Source organism: Moschus berezovskii, chromosome 19 (assembly GCF_049115385.1).
Source record: "Moschus berezovskii isolate FMDL1 chromosome 19, NW_MosBer_1.0, whole genome shotgun sequence".
In the NCBI taxonomy this organism is placed as follows: domain Eukaryota; kingdom Metazoa; phylum Chordata; class Mammalia; order Artiodactyla; family Moschidae; genus Moschus; species Moschus berezovskii.
Genome location: NC_142478.1, coordinates 11,053,855 through 11,072,973, shown reverse-complemented (window position 1 = coordinate 11,072,973; position 19,119 = coordinate 11,053,855). Strand labels below are relative to the sequence as shown.

At 37.8% G+C, this 19,119-nt stretch overlaps 1 protein-coding gene across 2 annotated transcripts in view; it reads right to left on the bottom strand.

The window, feature by feature from the left end:
• Positions 1 to 19,119, bottom strand: part of IQCM (IQ motif containing M) — a 472,445-nt gene that overhangs the window by 306,773 nt on the left and 146,553 nt on the right. Inside the window, exon 6 of one of the 2 annotated variants that reach the window (XM_088827822.1) lies at positions 18,110 to 18,225. In XM_088827822.1, the coding sequence (XP_088683948.1) occupies positions 18,110 to 18,225 (116 nt within the window). The remainder of the gene's footprint in view (positions 1 to 18,109; positions 18,226 to 19,119) is intronic. The other variant, XM_088827821.1, reaches the window with a different exon arrangement.

Sequence of the window (19,119 nt, the reverse complement as noted above, 5' to 3'; positions counted from 1 at the left end):
GTTGAATTTACTGTTGTATGAGTTCTGAGACATGTCTCTGCCTCAGGCATTGTGTGGAAATTTTAGACAACCTAGACCCTGGGTTTTAATGAGCTCTGTGCCTCCTGAGAAATCTGTATGCAGGTCAAGAAGCAACAGTTAGAACCAGATATGGAACAACAGGCTGGTTCCAAATTGGGAAAGGAGCACATCAAGGATGTATATTGTTACCCTGTTTATTTAACTTATATGCAGAGTACATCATGAGACATGGTGGGCTGGATGAAGCACAAGCTGGAATCAAGATTGTCAGGAGAAATATCAATAACCTCAAATATGCAGATGACACCAACCTTATGGCAGAAAGCAAAGAACTAAAGAGCTTCTTGATAAAGTGAAAGAGAAAAGTGAAAAGCTGGCTTAAAGCTCAACATTCAAAAAGCAAATTTCATGGCCTCTGGTCCCATCACTTCATGGCAAATCGATGGGGAAACAATGGGAATAGTGAGAGATTTCATTTTCTTGGGCTCCAAAATCACTGCAGATGGTGACTGCAGCCATGAAATTAAAAGATGCCTGATCCTTGGAAGAAAAAGTTTGACAATCCTAGACAGTGTATTAAAAAGTAGATATATCACTTTGCCAACAAAGGTCAATCTAGTCAGAGCTATGGCTTTTCCAGTAGTCATGTATGGATGTAAGAGTTGGCCTTTAAACAAAGCTGAGCACTGCAGAATTGATGCTTTGGGACTGTGGTGTTGGAGAAGACTCTTGTGTGTCCCTTGGACTGCAAGGAGATCCAACCAGTCCATCCTAAAGGAAATCAGTCCTGAATATTCATTGGAAGGACTGATATTGAAGCTGAAACTCCAATACTTTGGCCACCTGATGTGAAGAACTGCCTCATTGGAAAATACCCTGATGCTGGGAAAGACTGAAGGCAGGAGGAGAAGGGGCAACAGAGGATGAGATGGTTGGATGGCATCACCGATTCAATAGATAGGAATTTGAGTAAACTCCGGGAATTGGTGATGGACAGGGAGGCCTGGAGTGCTGCAGTCCATGCGGTCACAAAGAGTCGGACACAACTGAGCGACTGAACTGAACTGAAGCAATCAAGGTGTCAGAGAAAACAAGCTACATATTCAGAAATTTGAGGACTGCAATACCCTAATTAAGGTAAACAGAATACAAAATGAGTTTCCTTTTCTATATGTTTAGAGATATACTAAAGGACCCCAAATTATCAAAGTTGACCAAGCTAATTTGGAAAATAACAACTAGACATTGTAAAAATGAAACATATGATTGAAATAACTGAGAGCTAAATGAATAGCAAAAGACAAGAATGGATACACAAAAATATTAAAACTAAAATAAAAATAGAAATCAGGAAGGAAAAAAAAAGACCCAGGATGCAGCAGTGAAAGGCAAAGAGACGGCAAATACAAAAGAGAGAGAAAACAAGAAAGACAACTGAATGGAAGATAGCATATGTGTAATAGAGTTTCATAAAAAGTTTTAATCGGAGTTTATACAGAAAAAAATGGAAGAAAAATACCATTTAAAGAGACAGTGACAGAGATTTTTTTCCCCATACCACAGAAAGACACTGATTTTAGGAAGCCAAATAAAAACCAAGCAGAAGAAACAGAAAACCACATTTATGCATCTCATAATAAAACAGCAAAGCAACAATGAAAAGAAGTCCTTAGAAGTAGAGAACAGAGACACATTACTCACAGAAGAAAGACAACTGGATAAACATCTGACTTTTCAATAGAACAGTGGCAGTCAGAAAACATGGAAATGAAAACCTCAATGTTTGGAGAATGTATTATTGAGGATAAAAGTAAATATAATATGAACAGAAGCTTTCTGCCAACTGACCCTTACCTAAAGTGAGTGAAAGTCACTCAGTTGTGTCCGACTCTTTGTGATGCCATGGACTGTAGCCTGCTAGACTCTTCTGTCCATGGCTTGCTCCAGGCCAGAATACCAGAGTGGGTAGCCTATCCCTTCTCCAGGGGATCTTCCCAACCTGGGGATCAAACCCAGGTCTCCCACATTGCAGGCAGATTCTTTATCAGCTGAGCTACCAGGGAAGCCCTTACTAAAGGTATTTTAAAGGACATAGTTCAAGAAGAAAAACCATCCGATAGGCCTCTGATGCTAGATATAAAAGTGAAAGTGTTAGCTGCTCAGTCGTGTCCAACTCTTTGCGACCCCATGAACTATAATCCACCAGGCTCTTCTCTCCATGGAAATCTCCAGGCAAGAATACTGGAGTGGGTAGCTTTTCCAGTGGATCTTCCCAGAGATCGAACCCAGGTCTCCGGCATTGCAGACAGAGTCTTTACTGTCTGAGAGGGCAGGTAAAAAATTGGTAAGCCTGTATGTAAACCTAAACAGGTAGGGAAGCATAAAACAATATAACAGTTTCTAAATAATTTGTGAAGTTAAATAAAAACAATAAGAGAACTAAACACTAGTAGTTAAGGCAATCTAAGATTTCTGTATGAGGTGGGAAAAGGATAAGTATATTTTAAGTTAAAAATATGTATTAAAATTCATAATTTAACCCCTGAAAAAAAGTAAAAACAAGAACATAAATGTCAAATAAGTACAAGGAAAACTAGTACAATGTCAAATTTGTACTAGGGACAAAGGAACAAGAGGGGAAAATATGTCAATTTAACAAAAAAAAAAAAAAAAGGATAAAATGGAAAGACAAATAGAGAACACAAAATAGAAAGGGTTAAATGCACCTAAATGCATTTTTAAAAATACCACTCTATGATGTTCACAAAGAAGAAATAATAGTGGCCTAGAAATGTGTGAAAAAATATTCTCAGCCTGATTTGTCATTTGGGAAATGCAAATTAAAATTGCAAAGAAATATTTCACACCTTCCAAATTGGCAAAGGTTAAAATTTTGACATATTAAGTGTTGCCAAGCATATGAAGCAATGGGGATGCTGATAAACTGCTGCTGAAAGTGGAAAACTGTTCACTGTATTGCCTGGTAACACTGAACATACATGTGCCCACTGACCAGCACAGCCAGTCTACTCCAGGCTGCTTGTGGCTAGAGGCAATCAATTATCCAGGTAGTTAATAATCAGTTACTGAGTTCCTACTCCCCAGGCCCTATCTACCTCCCTTCCAGGCTAAAGGGATCAATATTCTAGCATCTGCATAACCCATTCTCAATGTAACAGGGTGCAGATTCATATTGATGCTGGGAATTCTTACCCTAGAGAAACTCTTGCACCGAACACTTGTTAAAGAATGTAGCGGAATTGTTCACAATAGGACATAACCTTTTAGAAAGACAAATATCTCTCAGCAATGGAGAGGATAAGTAAATTTCAATGTGATTGTTCAATGGGATGGTGTGCATCCATGAAAATGATGAACCATGGGGCCAGATGTCAACATTTATGAAGATTGACAGTTCTCAAAAACACACCGTTGGGCAAAGAGAGAGAGAATACACTATAATTTCACACGCATAAAGTCGAATACAAGTACGATTAAGCAAAATACTAATTGGAGACATGTTAAGATGTGCTAAAATTATAAAGAAAACAGGGGAACAATTAACATAAAATTAAGAGGATTCATTTCTTCGAGTTATGAAGGGAGTGAAAAGACACAAAGAGTTCCGTTTCCTAAGTTTTATAAGTGTTTGCTTCAGTTTTATTCTTTAAGATATATATAGAGAGAACTACATATAGATATCTATGTGAATAATAAACTGCTTTGCACTATTGACACACAAAACAATAGAAATTTTTTAAACCATGTGATAGAAAAGTTCCCTAAGTTTAAGGTGAATGTCAGTCCCCCAAGAAAGAAAAGAATGAAAAGATCTTGGAAATCTATGCATTTTCCAAGTTTATAAAAACTCTCTAGGAGCATACATGATTCCAGATCTACCCTGTATGTTCTTGGAAATTTCAAAATTCAAGAATGCCAAGCAATGGAACAGCTGCTGCCAGGATGAGCTATCTTATTCTGAAGTTTTAACTGTATGAACCTATAAATACATATAACTTCCCTGCCTGCAATGTGGGAGACCAGGGTTCAATCCCTGGGTCGAGAAGATCCCACAGAGAAGAAAATGAAGACAACCCACTTCAGCATTCTTGTCTGGGAAATCCCAGGGACCGAGAAGCTGGGCAAGCTACATGCAATCCATGGGGTCACAAAAGAGTTGGACACAATTTAGTGACTAAACAACAAAAAATTGAATGCATGGGGGGGTCTGGCTGCCCCAGACACTAACTAAAACTTGGCTAACTACTATTGTTTGAAGCACTTTTATGGGGAATTACAGAAAAGTATGTGGTGCTGGAGAAGACTCTTGAGAGTCCCTTGGACTGCAAGGAGATCCAACCAGTCCATTCTAAAGGAGATCAATCCTGGGTGTTCATTGGAAGGACTGATGCTAAAGCTGAAACTCCAATACTTTGGCCACCTCATGCAATGAGTTGACTCACTGGAAAAGACTCTGATGCTGGGAGGGATTGGGGGCGGGAGGAGAAGGGGACAACAGAGAATGAGATGGCTGGATGGCATCACCGACTCGATGGACATGAGTTTGAGTGAACTCCGGGAGTTGGTGATGGACAGGGAGGCCTGGCATGCTGTGATTCATGGGATCACAGAGTCGGACACGACTGAGCAACTGAACTGAATTGAACTGATGCTTCTCAAACTTTATGTGTTTATAAATCACTAAGATCAAATTCGAGAGTAAGGATACACTTGGATATATTGGCTTATTGAAATTATACAGATTACTTTATTGGGGTGAACGGTCTACTACCTGGCATATTTTCCCAGGCCAATTTTGATATTCACTATTTTTATTATTTGAAAATGTGTTTCTCAGATCTTTGACTGGTTATAATCTTATTCATCAACATTCAGAAGAAAATGCATTCCTATTCTGCCACGATTCTAAATTAAGCAGAGAATAGTTGCTATTCAGTTGGCTAAGTCATGTCCGACACTGTCTGTGACCCCATGGACTACATCAAGCCAGACTTCCCTCTCCTTCACTATCTCCCAGGGTTTGCTCAAACTCATGTCCATTGAGGTGGTGATGCCATCCAACGAACTCATCCTCTGTAGTTCCCCTCTCTTCCTACCTTCAATCTTTCCCAACACCGGGGTCTTTTCCAATGAGTTGGCTCTTTGCATCAAGTGACCAAAGTACTGGAGTTTCAGCTTCAGCATCAGTCCTTCCAATGGCTATTCAGGGTTGATTTCCTTTAGAATTGACTGGTTTGATCTCCTTTCTGTCCAAGGGACTCAAAAGAGTCTTCTCCATTACCACAATTCAAAACCATTAGTTCTTCAGCACTCAGCTTTCTTTATGGTTCAAGGCTCACATTCTTGTACATAACTATGGAAAAACCAAAGCTATGACTAGACAGATCTTTGTTGGCAAAGGGATGGCTCAGCTTTTTAATACGTTGTCTAGGTTTGTCATAGCTTTTCTCCCAAGGAGCAGGTATCTTAATTTCATAGCTGTAGTTACTGTCCACAGTGATTTTGGAGCCACGTAAATAAAATCTGTCACTGTTTCCACATTTTCCCCTTCTATATACCATGAAGTGATGGGACTGCATGTCATGATCCTAGTTTTTTTAATGTTTACTTTTTTTGCTGATATTGTTGAGTTTTAAGTCGGTTTTTTCACTCTCCTCTTTCACCCCCAATCGAGAGGCTTATATATATATATATGCATATATATATATATACATATACATCAGTTCAGTTCAGTCGCTCAGTCGTGTCCGACTCTCCGCGACCCCATGAATAACAGCACGCCAGGCCTCCCTGTCCATCACCAACTCCTGGAGTACACTCAAACTCATGTCCACAGAGTCGGTGATGCCATCCAGCCATCTCCTTCTCGGTCGTCCCCTTCTTCTCCCGCCCCCAACCTTTCCCAGCATCAGAGTCTTTTCCAGTGAGTCAACTCATCGCATGAGGTGGCCAAAGTATTGCAGTTTCAGCTTTAGCATCAGTCCCTCCAATGAACACCCAGGATCGATCTCCCTTAGAATGGACTGGTTGGATCTCCTTGCAGTCCAAGGGACTCTCAAGAGTCTTCTCCAACACCACAGTTCAAAAGCATCAATTCTTCAGCGATCAGCCTTCTTCACAGTCCAACTCTCACATCCATACATGACCACGGGAAAAACCATAGCCTTGACTAGACGGACCTTTGTTGGCAAAGTAATGTCTCTGCTTTTTAATATACTATCAAGGTTGGTCATAACTTTCCTTCCAAGGAGCAAGCGTCTTTTAATTTCCTGGCTGCAATCAGCATCTGCAGTGATTTTGGAGCCTAAAAAAATAAAGTCTGACATTGTTTCCACTGTTTTTCCATCTATTTCCCATGAAGTGATGGGACCAGATGCCATGATCTTTGTTTTCTGAATGTTGAGCTTCAAGCCAACCTTTTCACTCTCCTCTTTCACTTTCATTAAGAGGCTTTTGAGTTCCTCTTCACTTTCTGCCATAAGGGTAGTGTCATCTGCATATCTGAGGTTATTGATATTTCTCCCAGCAATCTTGATTCCAGCTTGTGCTTCTTCCAGCCCAGCGTTCCTCATGATGTACTCTGCATATAAGTTAAATAAGCAAGGTGACAATATACAGCCTTGACACACTCCTTTTCCTATTTGGAACCAGTCTGCTTTTCCATGTACAGTTCTGACTGTTGCTTCCTGACCTGCATACAGGTTTCTCAAGAGGCAGGTCAGGTGGTCTGGGATTCCCATCTCTTTCAGAATGTTCCACAGTTTATTGTGATCCACACAGTCAAAGGTTTTGGCATAGTCAATGAAGCAGAAATAGATGCTCTTCTGGAACTCTCTTGCTTTCTCCATGATCCAGCGGATGTTGGCAATTTGATCTCTGGTGCCTCTGCCTTTTGTAAAACCTGCTTGAACAACTGGGAGTTCACGGTTCACATATTGCTGAAGCCTGGCTTGGAGAATTTTCAGCATGACTTTACTAGCATGTGAGATGAGTGCAATTGTGTGGTAGTTTGAGCATTCTTTGGCATTGCCTTTCTTTGGGATGGGAATGAAGACTGACCTTTTCCAGTCCTGTGGCCACTGCTGAGTTTTCCAAATTTGCTGGCATATTGAGTGCAGCACTTTCACAGCATCATCTTTCAAGATTTGAAATAGCTCAACTGGAATTCCATCACCTCCACTAGCTTTGTTCGTAGTCATGCTTTCTAAGGCCCACTTGACTTCACATTCCAAGATGTCTGGCTCTAGGTGAGTGATCACACCATCGTGATTATCTTGGTCATGAAGATCTTTTTGTACAGTTCTTCTGTGTATTCTTGCAACCTCTTCTTAATATCTTCTGCTTCTGTTATGTCCATACCATTTCTAATCTTTATCGAGCCCATCTTTGCATGAAATGTTCCCTTGGAAAATCTAATTTTCTTGAAGAGATCTCTTGTTTTTCCTATTCTGTTGTTTTCCTCTGTTTCTTTGCATTGATCACTGAGGAAGGCTTTCTTATCTCTCCTTGCTATTCTTTGGAACTCTGCATTCAGATGCTTATATCTTTCCTTTTCTCCTTTGCTTTTGGCTTCTTTTCTTTTCCCAGCTATTTGTAAGGCCTCCTCAGACAGCCATTTCGCTCTTTTGCATTTCTTTTCCATGGGGATGGTCTTGGTCCCTGTCTCCTTTACAATGTCATGAACCTCCGTCCAGAGTTCATCAGTCACTCTATCTATCAGATCTAGTCCCTTAAATCTATTTCTCACTTCCACTGTATAATCATAAGGGATTTGATTGAGGTCATATCTGAATGGTCTAGTGGTTTTCCCTACTTTCTTCAATTTAAGTCTGAATTTGGCAATAAGGAGTTCATGATCTGAGCCACAGTCAGCTCCTGGTCTTGTTTTTGCTAACTGTATACAGCTTCTCCATCTTTGGCTGCAAAGAATATAATCAATCTGATTTCGGTGTTGACCATCTGGTGATGTCCATGTGTAGAGTCTTCTCTTGTGTTGTTGGAAGAGGGTGTTTGCTATAACATACACACACACTATACATAAAAGAGATAAACAACAAAGGCTACTATATAGCACAGGGAACTGTGTTCAGTATTCTGTGATAACCTATAATGAAAAAGAATCTGAAAAAGAGTGTGTGTGAATTGAAGAATAAAACAGTATACTTGTACTAAGGAATAAGCACTACTTCGTTATATAGTGATCAATCATAGTGTATTATACATAGGTATTTTTATGTATAAACTTAAAAAGAAGAGGTGGCAAGAAAACTGACCTTTTCTAGTCCTGTGGCCATTGCTGTGTTTTCCAAAGTTTTTGGCATATTGAGTGCAGTACTTTAACAGCATCATCTTATTAGGATTTGAAATAGCTCAGCTGGAATTCCATCACCTCCACTAGCGTTATTTGTAGTAATGTTTCCTAAGGCCCACTTGACTTCACACTTCAGGATGTCTGGCTCTAGGTGAGTGATCACACCATCGTGATTATCTGGGTCGCAAAGATCTTTTCTGTACAATTCTTCTGTGTATTCTTGCCACCTTTTCTTAATATCTTCTGCTTCTCTTAGGTCCCTACCATTTCTGTCCTTTATCGAGCCCAACTTTGCATGAAATGTTTCTGTGGCATCTCCAATTTTCTTGAAGAGATCTCTAGTCCTTCCCATTCTATTGTTTTCCTCTACTTCTTTGCATTGTTCACTTAAGAACACATTGTTCCCTCCCTGTGCTATTCTCTGGAACCCTGCATTCTGTTGGATATATCCTTCCCTTTCTCCTTTGCCTTTCGCGTCTCTTCCTTTCTCAGCTAGCTGTAAGGCTTCCTCAGACACCCCTTTGCCTTCTTGCAATCTTTGTCTTTGGGATGGTTTTCATCACCACCTCCTGTACAATGTTACAAACTTCCATCCATAGTTCTTCAGGCACTCTGTCTACAAGATCTAGCCCTTTGAATCTATTTATCATCTCCACTGTATAATCATAAGGGATTTTATTTAGGTCATATCTGAATGGTCTAGGGATTTTCCTTAATTTCGTCAATGTAATCTTGACATGAGTTTGAGTGAACTCCGGGAGTTGGTGACGGACAGGGAGGCCTGGCGTGCTGTGATTCATGGGGTTGCAGAGAGTCGGACACGACTGAGCGACTGAACTGAACTGAACTGAATCTTGAATTTTGCAATAAGGAGCTGATGATCTGAGCCAGTCAGGTCCAAGTCTTGTTTTTGCTGACTGTATAGAGTTTCTCCATCTTTGGCTGCAAAGAATATAATCAATCTGATTTTAGTGTTGACCATCTGGTGATGTCCATGTGTAGAGTCATCTCTTGTGTTGTTGGAAGAGGGTGTTTGCGATTACCAATGTGTTCTCTTGCCTTTGCCCTGCTTTCATTTTCATTTCCAAGGCCAAACTTACCTGTTAGGCCAGGTATCTCTTGACTTCCTACTTTTGCATTTCAGTCCCCTAAGATGAAAAGGACATCTTTTTTGGGGTGATAGTTCTAGAAGATCTTGTAGGTCTTCATATTTGTACTTCAGGTATTTGTCAGGAAATAATTACATTGAATAGACTGTCACTATTTATCAAAAGCCCAGTTAAAAGGCAAAATGTTATGGGGAATTGCCTAAAGAGTATTTCTCAAACATCAATATAATTATAAATCACTATTGATCTTATTCATACAATAGATTTTGATTCAATAGATTTGGGGTGGGTCCTAAAAGCCTACACTTTTAACCAGTTCCCAGATGATAATAATTCTGTTGACCCACAGAGTAGCAAAGGACTAGAGGATATTTCTCCAATCCACAAAGCATCCTAAAATCTAACTCTGATTTAAACTAAACCTACAGAAAATTATCTAATTTTAGTTGATTATTGTTTTTTTTTTCTTTGTATACTTTTGTTTTTGAGGAAGAAGCAGCAGTGGAAATCTATGCGAAAATTGAAAACCAACACTTCTTTGGAAGAAAAATTATCGATATATAATAAAAAATGAACAAGAAACGTAACAACAACTTCACTAAAAGGAATTTATTCTAAGGAAATTAAGAATATGCACAAACATTTAGCTACAAATATAGTGCACTGCATTCTATTAAAGCAGTTAATTGCCAAAATAACCAAAAATGAGCTATGTCCTTAGAGTTACATTCAGTGGAATAGCGCCGTCATTGATTTAATGTTACAGAATATATGTTAATCAAAAAGAAAAGATGTTCAGAATATATTTTTGAATGAAAAAATAAGATTACAAAGCATTGTTGTAATAAGTGTGGTTGATTTTTTTCATTTTTGGCTCTTTGGGGTTTCCTTCAAAATATAGGTATTGTAAGCATATTTGTCATTGTAATTTAACATCTCATTAAGCTAAAAGCGTATAATTGAAGAGAAAGTTTTGCACCTAATCCATCTATTGTTTAATGAACACACTTGACTTTTTAGACTTTTTTCTGATCGTTTAAAAAAGCAAATCTAAATCAATGCAATATTAACAGCCACAGCAAGATCCAAAGCCTGTGGCCATAACCCTGGATACCAGCACTTTCTACTTCCCCTGGCATTTTCTGTGTCTACTTATTATTACTATTGAAGTTTTCATTCATATTCAACATCCATGTCTGGTGCGTTTTGTTTGATGAAAACAAGCTAATTAGTGCTGAACCTTTCCTAGTTCATAAATTTATTCCTAAGAACATTAAAAGGAAGTCAAGTAAGACATGTTCAGTAACAGATGTTTGCTTTTTTTGGCTGCCTTTTTACAGTTTGTTCTCTTTCATTACTTTTTAAGAAATTTAGTTAATGTTCCCTTTCCTAGAGAACAAGCGTACCTAGCTTCCCAGGAGGGTGGGGGTGGGGGGATTCCCCAGGGCAGGCACAGTCTGTTCACTCCCTTAACCTAATAGTTGTTCCAATGTTCTCTGCAGCCAGCTTTTCATTTTTTTCATCCAGGTTTTGGTAACAATCACACTCCAGCTTATTTCAGAAAGGATGAATATGTGGGCTGGGAGATTATTATAAAACTAGAACTGTGGTGAGCACTATTATTAATGCCCAGGGTCCTAGAGTCTTTCAAATACCTTTCCCACAAGAGGATATCTGAGACTAAAGGGTCAACATGATTGACATAATTTGATTGAATCCTTTGGCTTCTATGGTAAAGAAAGATCATGAAGTGAATTCTGAAACTAAAAAACTAATGGTCTCCTATAATCAAAGAAATGAGAAGTGTAGATCAAGATTCTTGTCTATAAAACTGTATCAGTCCCAAAATACAAATTTAAATTGTTTCTATTTACCTAACCTTCCATTTTTGAATATTTCTTAGTGTGAGTGGTATTGTGATGTAGTTTAAATTGTGGTACATTGGTAAACCTAAGTAACATTATAATCCAAAGCATGCATTCATCGACAGTGCTTTCTTTTAAAACTTTGTTAGAATAGTTTTAAATATATATGCTGACCAACTTATTGTGACTGTACATCTTAAACTATTGCCAGAGAATTCTACATGAAGTACCTCCTTTATTTTTCCCCAAAAGTACTTTAAGGCAACAGTAGAAATTTTTATCTAGAAAGAAAGATTCAAAAAAATAAATAATGATCATAAAAATACCTAAGACCATATAAAATAATGATATAAAAATATCAGGTTCAGATAATACTGCTGCAAGGCAATATAACTACTGAAATGTAGAATTTTAGCTGCAAGTACATACATTAAAATAATAATTATATATATATAGGAGTATATCAAAATAAATATCTGCATCATTCTATCACAAAGATTCAAAATTTTATATTTCATAAGAAATATGCATTTCAAAATTAATGAAATTTGAAGATAATGTACAAAATTAAACATCACTACTCCTTGTAACAGGACCATAACAAATAAATTTAAAAATTAGAAAAAAGGAAACTCTTGGAATGTTGTTCAACATGTCAAATCATAGTCATGCAGTTAACTCAAGGCTTAAAGAAATCCCAACCCTACTACAGGATTTTCAACATATCATTTCATTAGTATCCAAAATGATCTTTTTAAATGTAAGAAATTATTTGAATAAATAGAAATTTTAAACTTAATAGTCACAATGATTTACGTTAATCGTTTGAAATATCAGAAAATCAAATCAGGTATCCTTTTCATCAAATATAGCCCACAAGATGAAAATATCATGAACATGAAAATAATTAAAATATCTTTCAAATATGTTGGAGAAGGAAGGAAAACAGCAGAGAGAAGAGATTATGATGGAGGAGGAAAAAAACAGGAAAGACGTTTTACATATTACAAGTTAACTGACTACTTTTTATTATGCAGTAACATCTTTCAAGTGAATGCCCACAGTTTTCTGACAGCACAATTTGGTAAAGAATCACATAAAAATATCTAAATTTCAAAGAAGAATATCCCCTTAGATTCTTACAGTTTTCTTTCACCAAAATTGTGCAAGAAAATTCTCCAGAGAAAACTGATAAGAAATTTCATTAAAATCTAGTCAACCCATTTCACGGTCAAAATTAACATAAAGAATAATGCTATATTTGACGTGTTTTCATTTCTAAAAAATGTTTTTTATAAAACTTATTTTAGTTGTGTTTATGTGATGGCCCTACACATGTGTGTAAATTGTGAGTGACTCCTGGTTCCCCTAGCACAGTACTGTTCTCTTGGGAGGTGCTTGTGCTGGGCTGCTTCAGTCACACGATTCTTTGTGACCCCGCGGACTGTAGCCCTCCAGGCTCCTCGTCCATGGAATTCTCCAGGCAAGAATACTGGAGTGGGTTGCCACGCCCTCTTCCAGGGGACCTTTGTGACCCAGGGATCGAACCTGCGTCTCCTCCATTGCAGGCAGATTCACCACCGAGCCACAAGGGGAAATCCAAAGTGATGAATCTATGTTTAAAAATATGACCAGTAACTCCTGGTTTCTCTCATACAGGACTTGTTCTCTTTGGAAGGAGGGAGGTCCAAATGCCCAGAGGACTCACAGTGTGTTCTTTGAAACACAAAACAACAACATGGAATGCAAACAGTTATTAAACCAAATTCTATTTGCTTGTATTCCCTTACTTCCTACTGTCATGGCTAGGCAAATTCTTTTCGTCTTTTAAGAAATAAAGGGATCAAATGATATCCTCTGGAAGGCACTAAGGAAGGCACTTCAAGATGACGGGGCTTTTCTTAAATCTTCATTTTCTTGCCACCTTCTCACTTGAATGTTATGCTTTTACCACACTCCAATTTCTTTTACTTCCTGAAATGCACCCTGCTCTTCCATCCAGACAACCACAACTGTTCTCTCCCCTCTGCTCCTCCGTCCCTGAACCTTGTCACCACCACATAAGTACAAAAGCCCCCCCCCTCCACTGCTTATCTCATCCTCATTCTAGAGTGCCATCAAATGGCGGAGTTCCCATCAGAAAACCTTCTGATCTCAGAGCCACAGTAACATAATTGTAAATTAGCCACTCACTGAGAACAGTTCTGCCTTGTCACTTGTAAGAGACATGGATGGACCTAGAGGCTGTCATAAACAGTGAAGTGAGTCAGAAAGAGAAAAGCAGATATTGTATATTAACACATATGTGTGGAATCTAGAAAGCTGGTACAGATGAACCTATTCTCAGGGCAGGAGTAGAGAGACACAAAGAGAACAGACCTATTGACACAGTGGGGGGCAGGGCAGCGGGATGACCTGGAGACTGGGATTGACGGATATATAATCTACCATGTGAAAATAGATAGCTGGTGGGAAGCTGCTGGACCGCACAGGGAGCTCAGCTCCATGGTCTGTGGTGACCCAGCATGATGGGATGTGGGGGCTGGAGGTGGTGAGAAGGAGGCTCAAGAGGGAGGGGCTGTGTGTATATGTAGAGCTGATTCACTTCATTGTACAGCTGAAACTAACACAACATTGTAAAGCAACTGTGCTCCAATAAAAAAATTGTAAGTTCACTCTCCTATGTTTCTAAATATTAACTAGAAATTAACTTCTTACACAAATTTTTGTCAGTATTTGTTTTTATTCTAGATTTTTAAAGAGCACTATTGATACTAATTTTTCATCTCAGAATTTTGATAAATACCAGGGTTGTTTTCCACACTTACCTTCCTTCAGACTATGGATTTCCAGATTGCTTCATACATTATCATCAAGTTAGCAAACCTTGTAAAGAAGAGTTGTGAAATGAAATTGCAGCAACAAAGTTGGAGATGGTGGTCTCTCCTATATTATTGCAATGTAATACTACATTTTTTTGTTATGCAAGGGATCTTATTGACAGGTGCTCATTTATTTGGATAAATATTATCTTTCAAGATAATTAAGAGTATAAATATCTCAGGACTAAAGACAGCATCTTTAACTTAGTGCAAAGAAGTTTGGGAGCCTATATGCCATTTTTTAAAAATAACTGGAAATTCTAATACAATAAGTCTGCAGTTTCAGAAATGAAACATAAAAGCTAAAGACATATAATGTTATTGTATTATCATCTAATTAGAACTAAAAACATATAGGATACAAAATACTTTAAAAAGAAAATAAAAACTTTAGGCTTAAAGGGGATATTTTCTTTTAGCCTAAAGTAAGTGTATCCACGGGCTTCCCTGGTGGCTCAGAGGTTAAGGCGTCTGCCTCCAATGCGGGAGACCCGGGTTCAATCCCTGGGTCGGGAAGATCCCCTGGAGAAGGAAACGGTAACCCACTCCAGTATTCTTGCCTGGAGAATCCCATGGACGGAGAAGCCTGGTAGGCTACAGTCCACGGGGTCGCAAAGAGTCGGACACGACTGAGCGACGGAACGAAACGAAGTGTATCCACATTAACTTTCTTGAGAGAATTAAAATTTTGAGAGGAACTAACCTCTACAGAGTGTTTTGAAAGCAAAATGTGTTATATTTTTCTCTCCTCCCACAAATTCAAATACAAATTCAAATTCTGTACCCTGTCATCACTCCTCCTAACAATGCAAGCTTCTTTCTACATTCTCAGTTTTTCTAGTTCCTTTTTGTCTTCTGCACCTGATTGAACAAACTCACATCAAGATCACTTAACACTTCACACCCATTAGGATGTATTAGGAAAACAGAAAATATAATAAGTACTGATGAAAATGTGGAGAAACTACAACACAGGTACATTACTAGAGGGACTGTAAAATGGTGTAGCCAATGTACTAAATATAGTATTTTATATTGTTTAATATAGGGATACAATGCTGTTGCTGCTGCCGCTTAGTCACTTCGGTTGTGTCCAACTGTATGTGACCCTATGAACTGCAGCCCATCAGGCTCCTCCATCCATGGAATTCTCCAAGCAAGAATACTGGAGTGGGTTGCCATTCCCTCCTCCAAGGGATCTTCCCAACCCAGGGATCGAACCCCAATCTCCTGTACTGCTGGCAAATTCTTTACCACTGAGCTACCCAGGGAAGTCCATATGGTTCAGCAATTCCACTCCTGGATATATACCCAAAAGATGTGAAAGAAAGGACTCAAACAATATCTGTACATCCATGTTCATAGTGAAATTATTTGCAAGATGCAAATGGTAGAAGCAACCCATGTATCCACCATCAGATGAACGGATAAACAAAATATGGCACATATGTAACAGAATATTATTCAGACTTTTGAAAAAAGGAAATTCTGACACATGATACAACATGGATGAACCTTGAAGACATTATAAGTGAGACAAGCCAATCACAAGAAAGTAGAATATTTGTTGCCAGGAGATGGGGGAAAGGAAGAACAAGGAATTAGTGCTCAATGGGTACAGAGTTTTAGTTTGGAAAGATTAAAATGTTCAGGAAATGGATGGTGGTAATGATTATGCAGCAATGTGGGTATACTTACTGTACGTACACTTGAAACTGTTAAAATGGTAAATTTTATGTTATGAATAGTTTACCACAATAAAAAGAAAAGAGGAAAAAAGCTTAACTTAGAACTTGGTGTTTAATCCCTTTTAGAATTTGTTATTATTTTAAAGAATAAATGACAGGAGAAACCTTACTTTAAAAAAAAAACAAAAAAGTTAGACTTTCGATGGTGAAAACTAAAGGTGCAGTGAGCTGAAGGAAAATAATTTGAAGATTTCAGTCTTACTCTCTCTTATCCATTCCCACCCTACGCCCAACATAATAGGTTTGCAAGGGTAAGATAAACCTCTAACTGGACTGATGTGACAGGCCTCTTAACGCTCACCCAGTCTCCACTCTAGTCTACCCAAATTCTTCAGGCAGGCACACATATCCAAAGCGCCATGGTTTGTAGCCATGGTTTGGAGCCCTTTGACTCCTAATTCCCCAGTCAGCAAGGAGTGAACATTCCCAGTCTTGCATTTGGGAGCTCTCCAGTCATGTCTGCTCTTGCCAGATTTACTCCCCAAAGTGATATATTTAAATATACTTCCTCACATAGCTAGAAGCAATCTCTAAATTATTAATGTAAAATAGCATAGAACTGGCAGGCATAGAAACAATAGTTCATTTATTCCCCTTTACTGGAAAATAATGAAAACAACCATCTATGGGTGTTACTTTTGCTAAGGACATGTATGAATTAGAAATATACATCCCATTAGCTGGAGGTAATCATTTTTTCAATATTTAATTAATATATTCTGAAAATAGAATTAATAGATTACAACAACTTTGAGTTTCAGGAAATAATATTCATATAATTTCCTCATCTAAATTCATATAATTTTCCTTAACAATAATCATATTATGTCCTTATCTAAAACAAGGATGTAATGATTGACTTTTAGTGTATTTACTTACAAAGAATTTAGTAGTAGAAGTTAAGTATTGCATAATTGAAAAGTTTTGGTTTACAGGAAAACTCAAGATTTTTTAAAAAATACTATTATACAAGCTATTCAACAGATAAGAAAAATAATTGCTATCAGCTATCTAATGATGTTATGGACTGAACTGTGTCTTCCCACAATTCATATGAATCCTTAAGCCCCAGTGTGACTGTATTTGGAGACACTGTCCGTGGAGAGGTAATTAGGTTAAATGAACTCATAAGGGTAGGGCATTAATCTAATATGACTAGCATGTTCATAAGTAGAGAGAGAAACACTAGACACACACACTGGAAAGGCCACGTGAGGACACAGCGAGAAGGCAGCTCTCTGCAAGTTAAGGAGAGAGAAGCTGCAGCAGAAAACCACCCTGCTGGCGCCTTGATCCTGGACTTCCAGTCTTCAGGACTTTGAGAAGTAAATTTCTGTTGTTTAAACCACCTGGTCTATGGCATTTTGTTATGGCAGCCCAAGAACACTAATACAAACGATAAGTCAAAAACAAAAATAATTAGTGATATGAAAAAGGAAAAAAGGCAAAGAAAGGATGAAACAGACATATTCACATACCAAGCAGAACATACAGGAAATGTAAAACTCAGACTCCTGTACAGACACTATGTGACACAAATGTTATTAAATGGCATTGCACAGTCTTTTAAGAAATCATTGCTAAAGATTTTAGAACATATGAGTTGCTGCCATTATTTACATAGAGATACCACAGGACTTGCCCTGATGAGCACGGGAACTTAATGTGAAATCTGGATTCCATCTTCAAGTCACAGATTCCCATGTTTCAGTTTAGAGAAACCTCACTCATAAACCATCAGTATGTGGTCATGACAGTGTGCTTGGATTTTTAAAACTTCTTAGTGCCACACTCCTTACAAACATCTTTATTCTCCTCTGGCCACCACTGTATTTTCCTGATAATTTAGTTACAATTACAAAAATAGTTGCTATCACATTTGGGGAAAACCACTGTGATGAGCACTTTGGCTATTAGCACTATTCAAACAAAAACTAATCCACATATTTAGTAGTTAAGGTGATCAGCAAGATTGGAACAAAATAACAACAGCATTGCTTCTGGAAAAAAAAATGAATTTCAACAGGGAATCATTTTAGGAATGAATTATGCTCATAGTAACATCGTACATGTTCTATCAAAATTAACTCAATCATTCTCCAGAAAAAAACAATAGTAATTCAACTCCATGTCAGGTTTTACAAATACTTACACTAGAATAATCCTGAAATGCTAATGATGATCCGGAGAAACTAGGCCCACTGGAATCGTGAGTCAGACAGGAGGACCTTTCTGATACAGACCCTCTCCAATCATAGAATGTCCTGTCTGTTGAAAATATCAATGCAGGTTAAAAGAATATTATTCAGGAAAAATACACAGTGATCATACTGCTCAGTGTTACAAAGGTGAAAGTAAATCATCTTTATAGCCCCACTATTCTGTATTAAAATCACATCTTGTCATCTAATCACAGCAAGATGAAGAAGAGATAGCAATGCATAGAGAGAGGCTTCAATTAATAGGCTTCTTTATACCATAAAGCGCTCGTGTTTTTATTACATACAGTGTGCCCATCAGAAAACTAATAGGTTCATTTTTTTGACTCTTCAAGAACACTGACTTCTTTTGTAAGAGAGGCTTAAAGCAAAATCATATTTGAGAATAGCACTTAACAAAAACAAAAGAAAACCTCCTCTCCCTGTTACATAAGCCCTTTAAAAGAGAATTTAGAATTATTTGAAGGCAGAACTTTTGATATTGTGTAGTAAATGAAATTATTGAAAGTATTTAAGGTAAATAGGTTGGAAGAGCAAAAGGTGAACCAGAATATACCCGCATATTTCTTCTGTCTCATAGTAATTATGCAGGATTTCTGCACACAATTTTAAATAAAGAGGCGGAGATTCAAGATTTATTTGTTCACTTATTTCTCAGAAATACAATTTAATCCTGCCATCCAAATGAATCAAACTAGTTTTACATTTCCAATTTTCTTTCTAATACTTCTTCATATGCATATACTCTTTACTGAAACTTTCAATTTAAGAGAGTCCTCCATGGACCAGTTAGTTCTATATAAATTTAGAGAAAAATCAGAAGCAATGTAGGCTCTCATTTCATTGCTTCAATTTATTTACAGGAACCATAAATTAAGTGCCCTATATATGGGGAGGTAGAATAGCGATATAAAATAATAAAATGTGATATTATCTCAGAGAC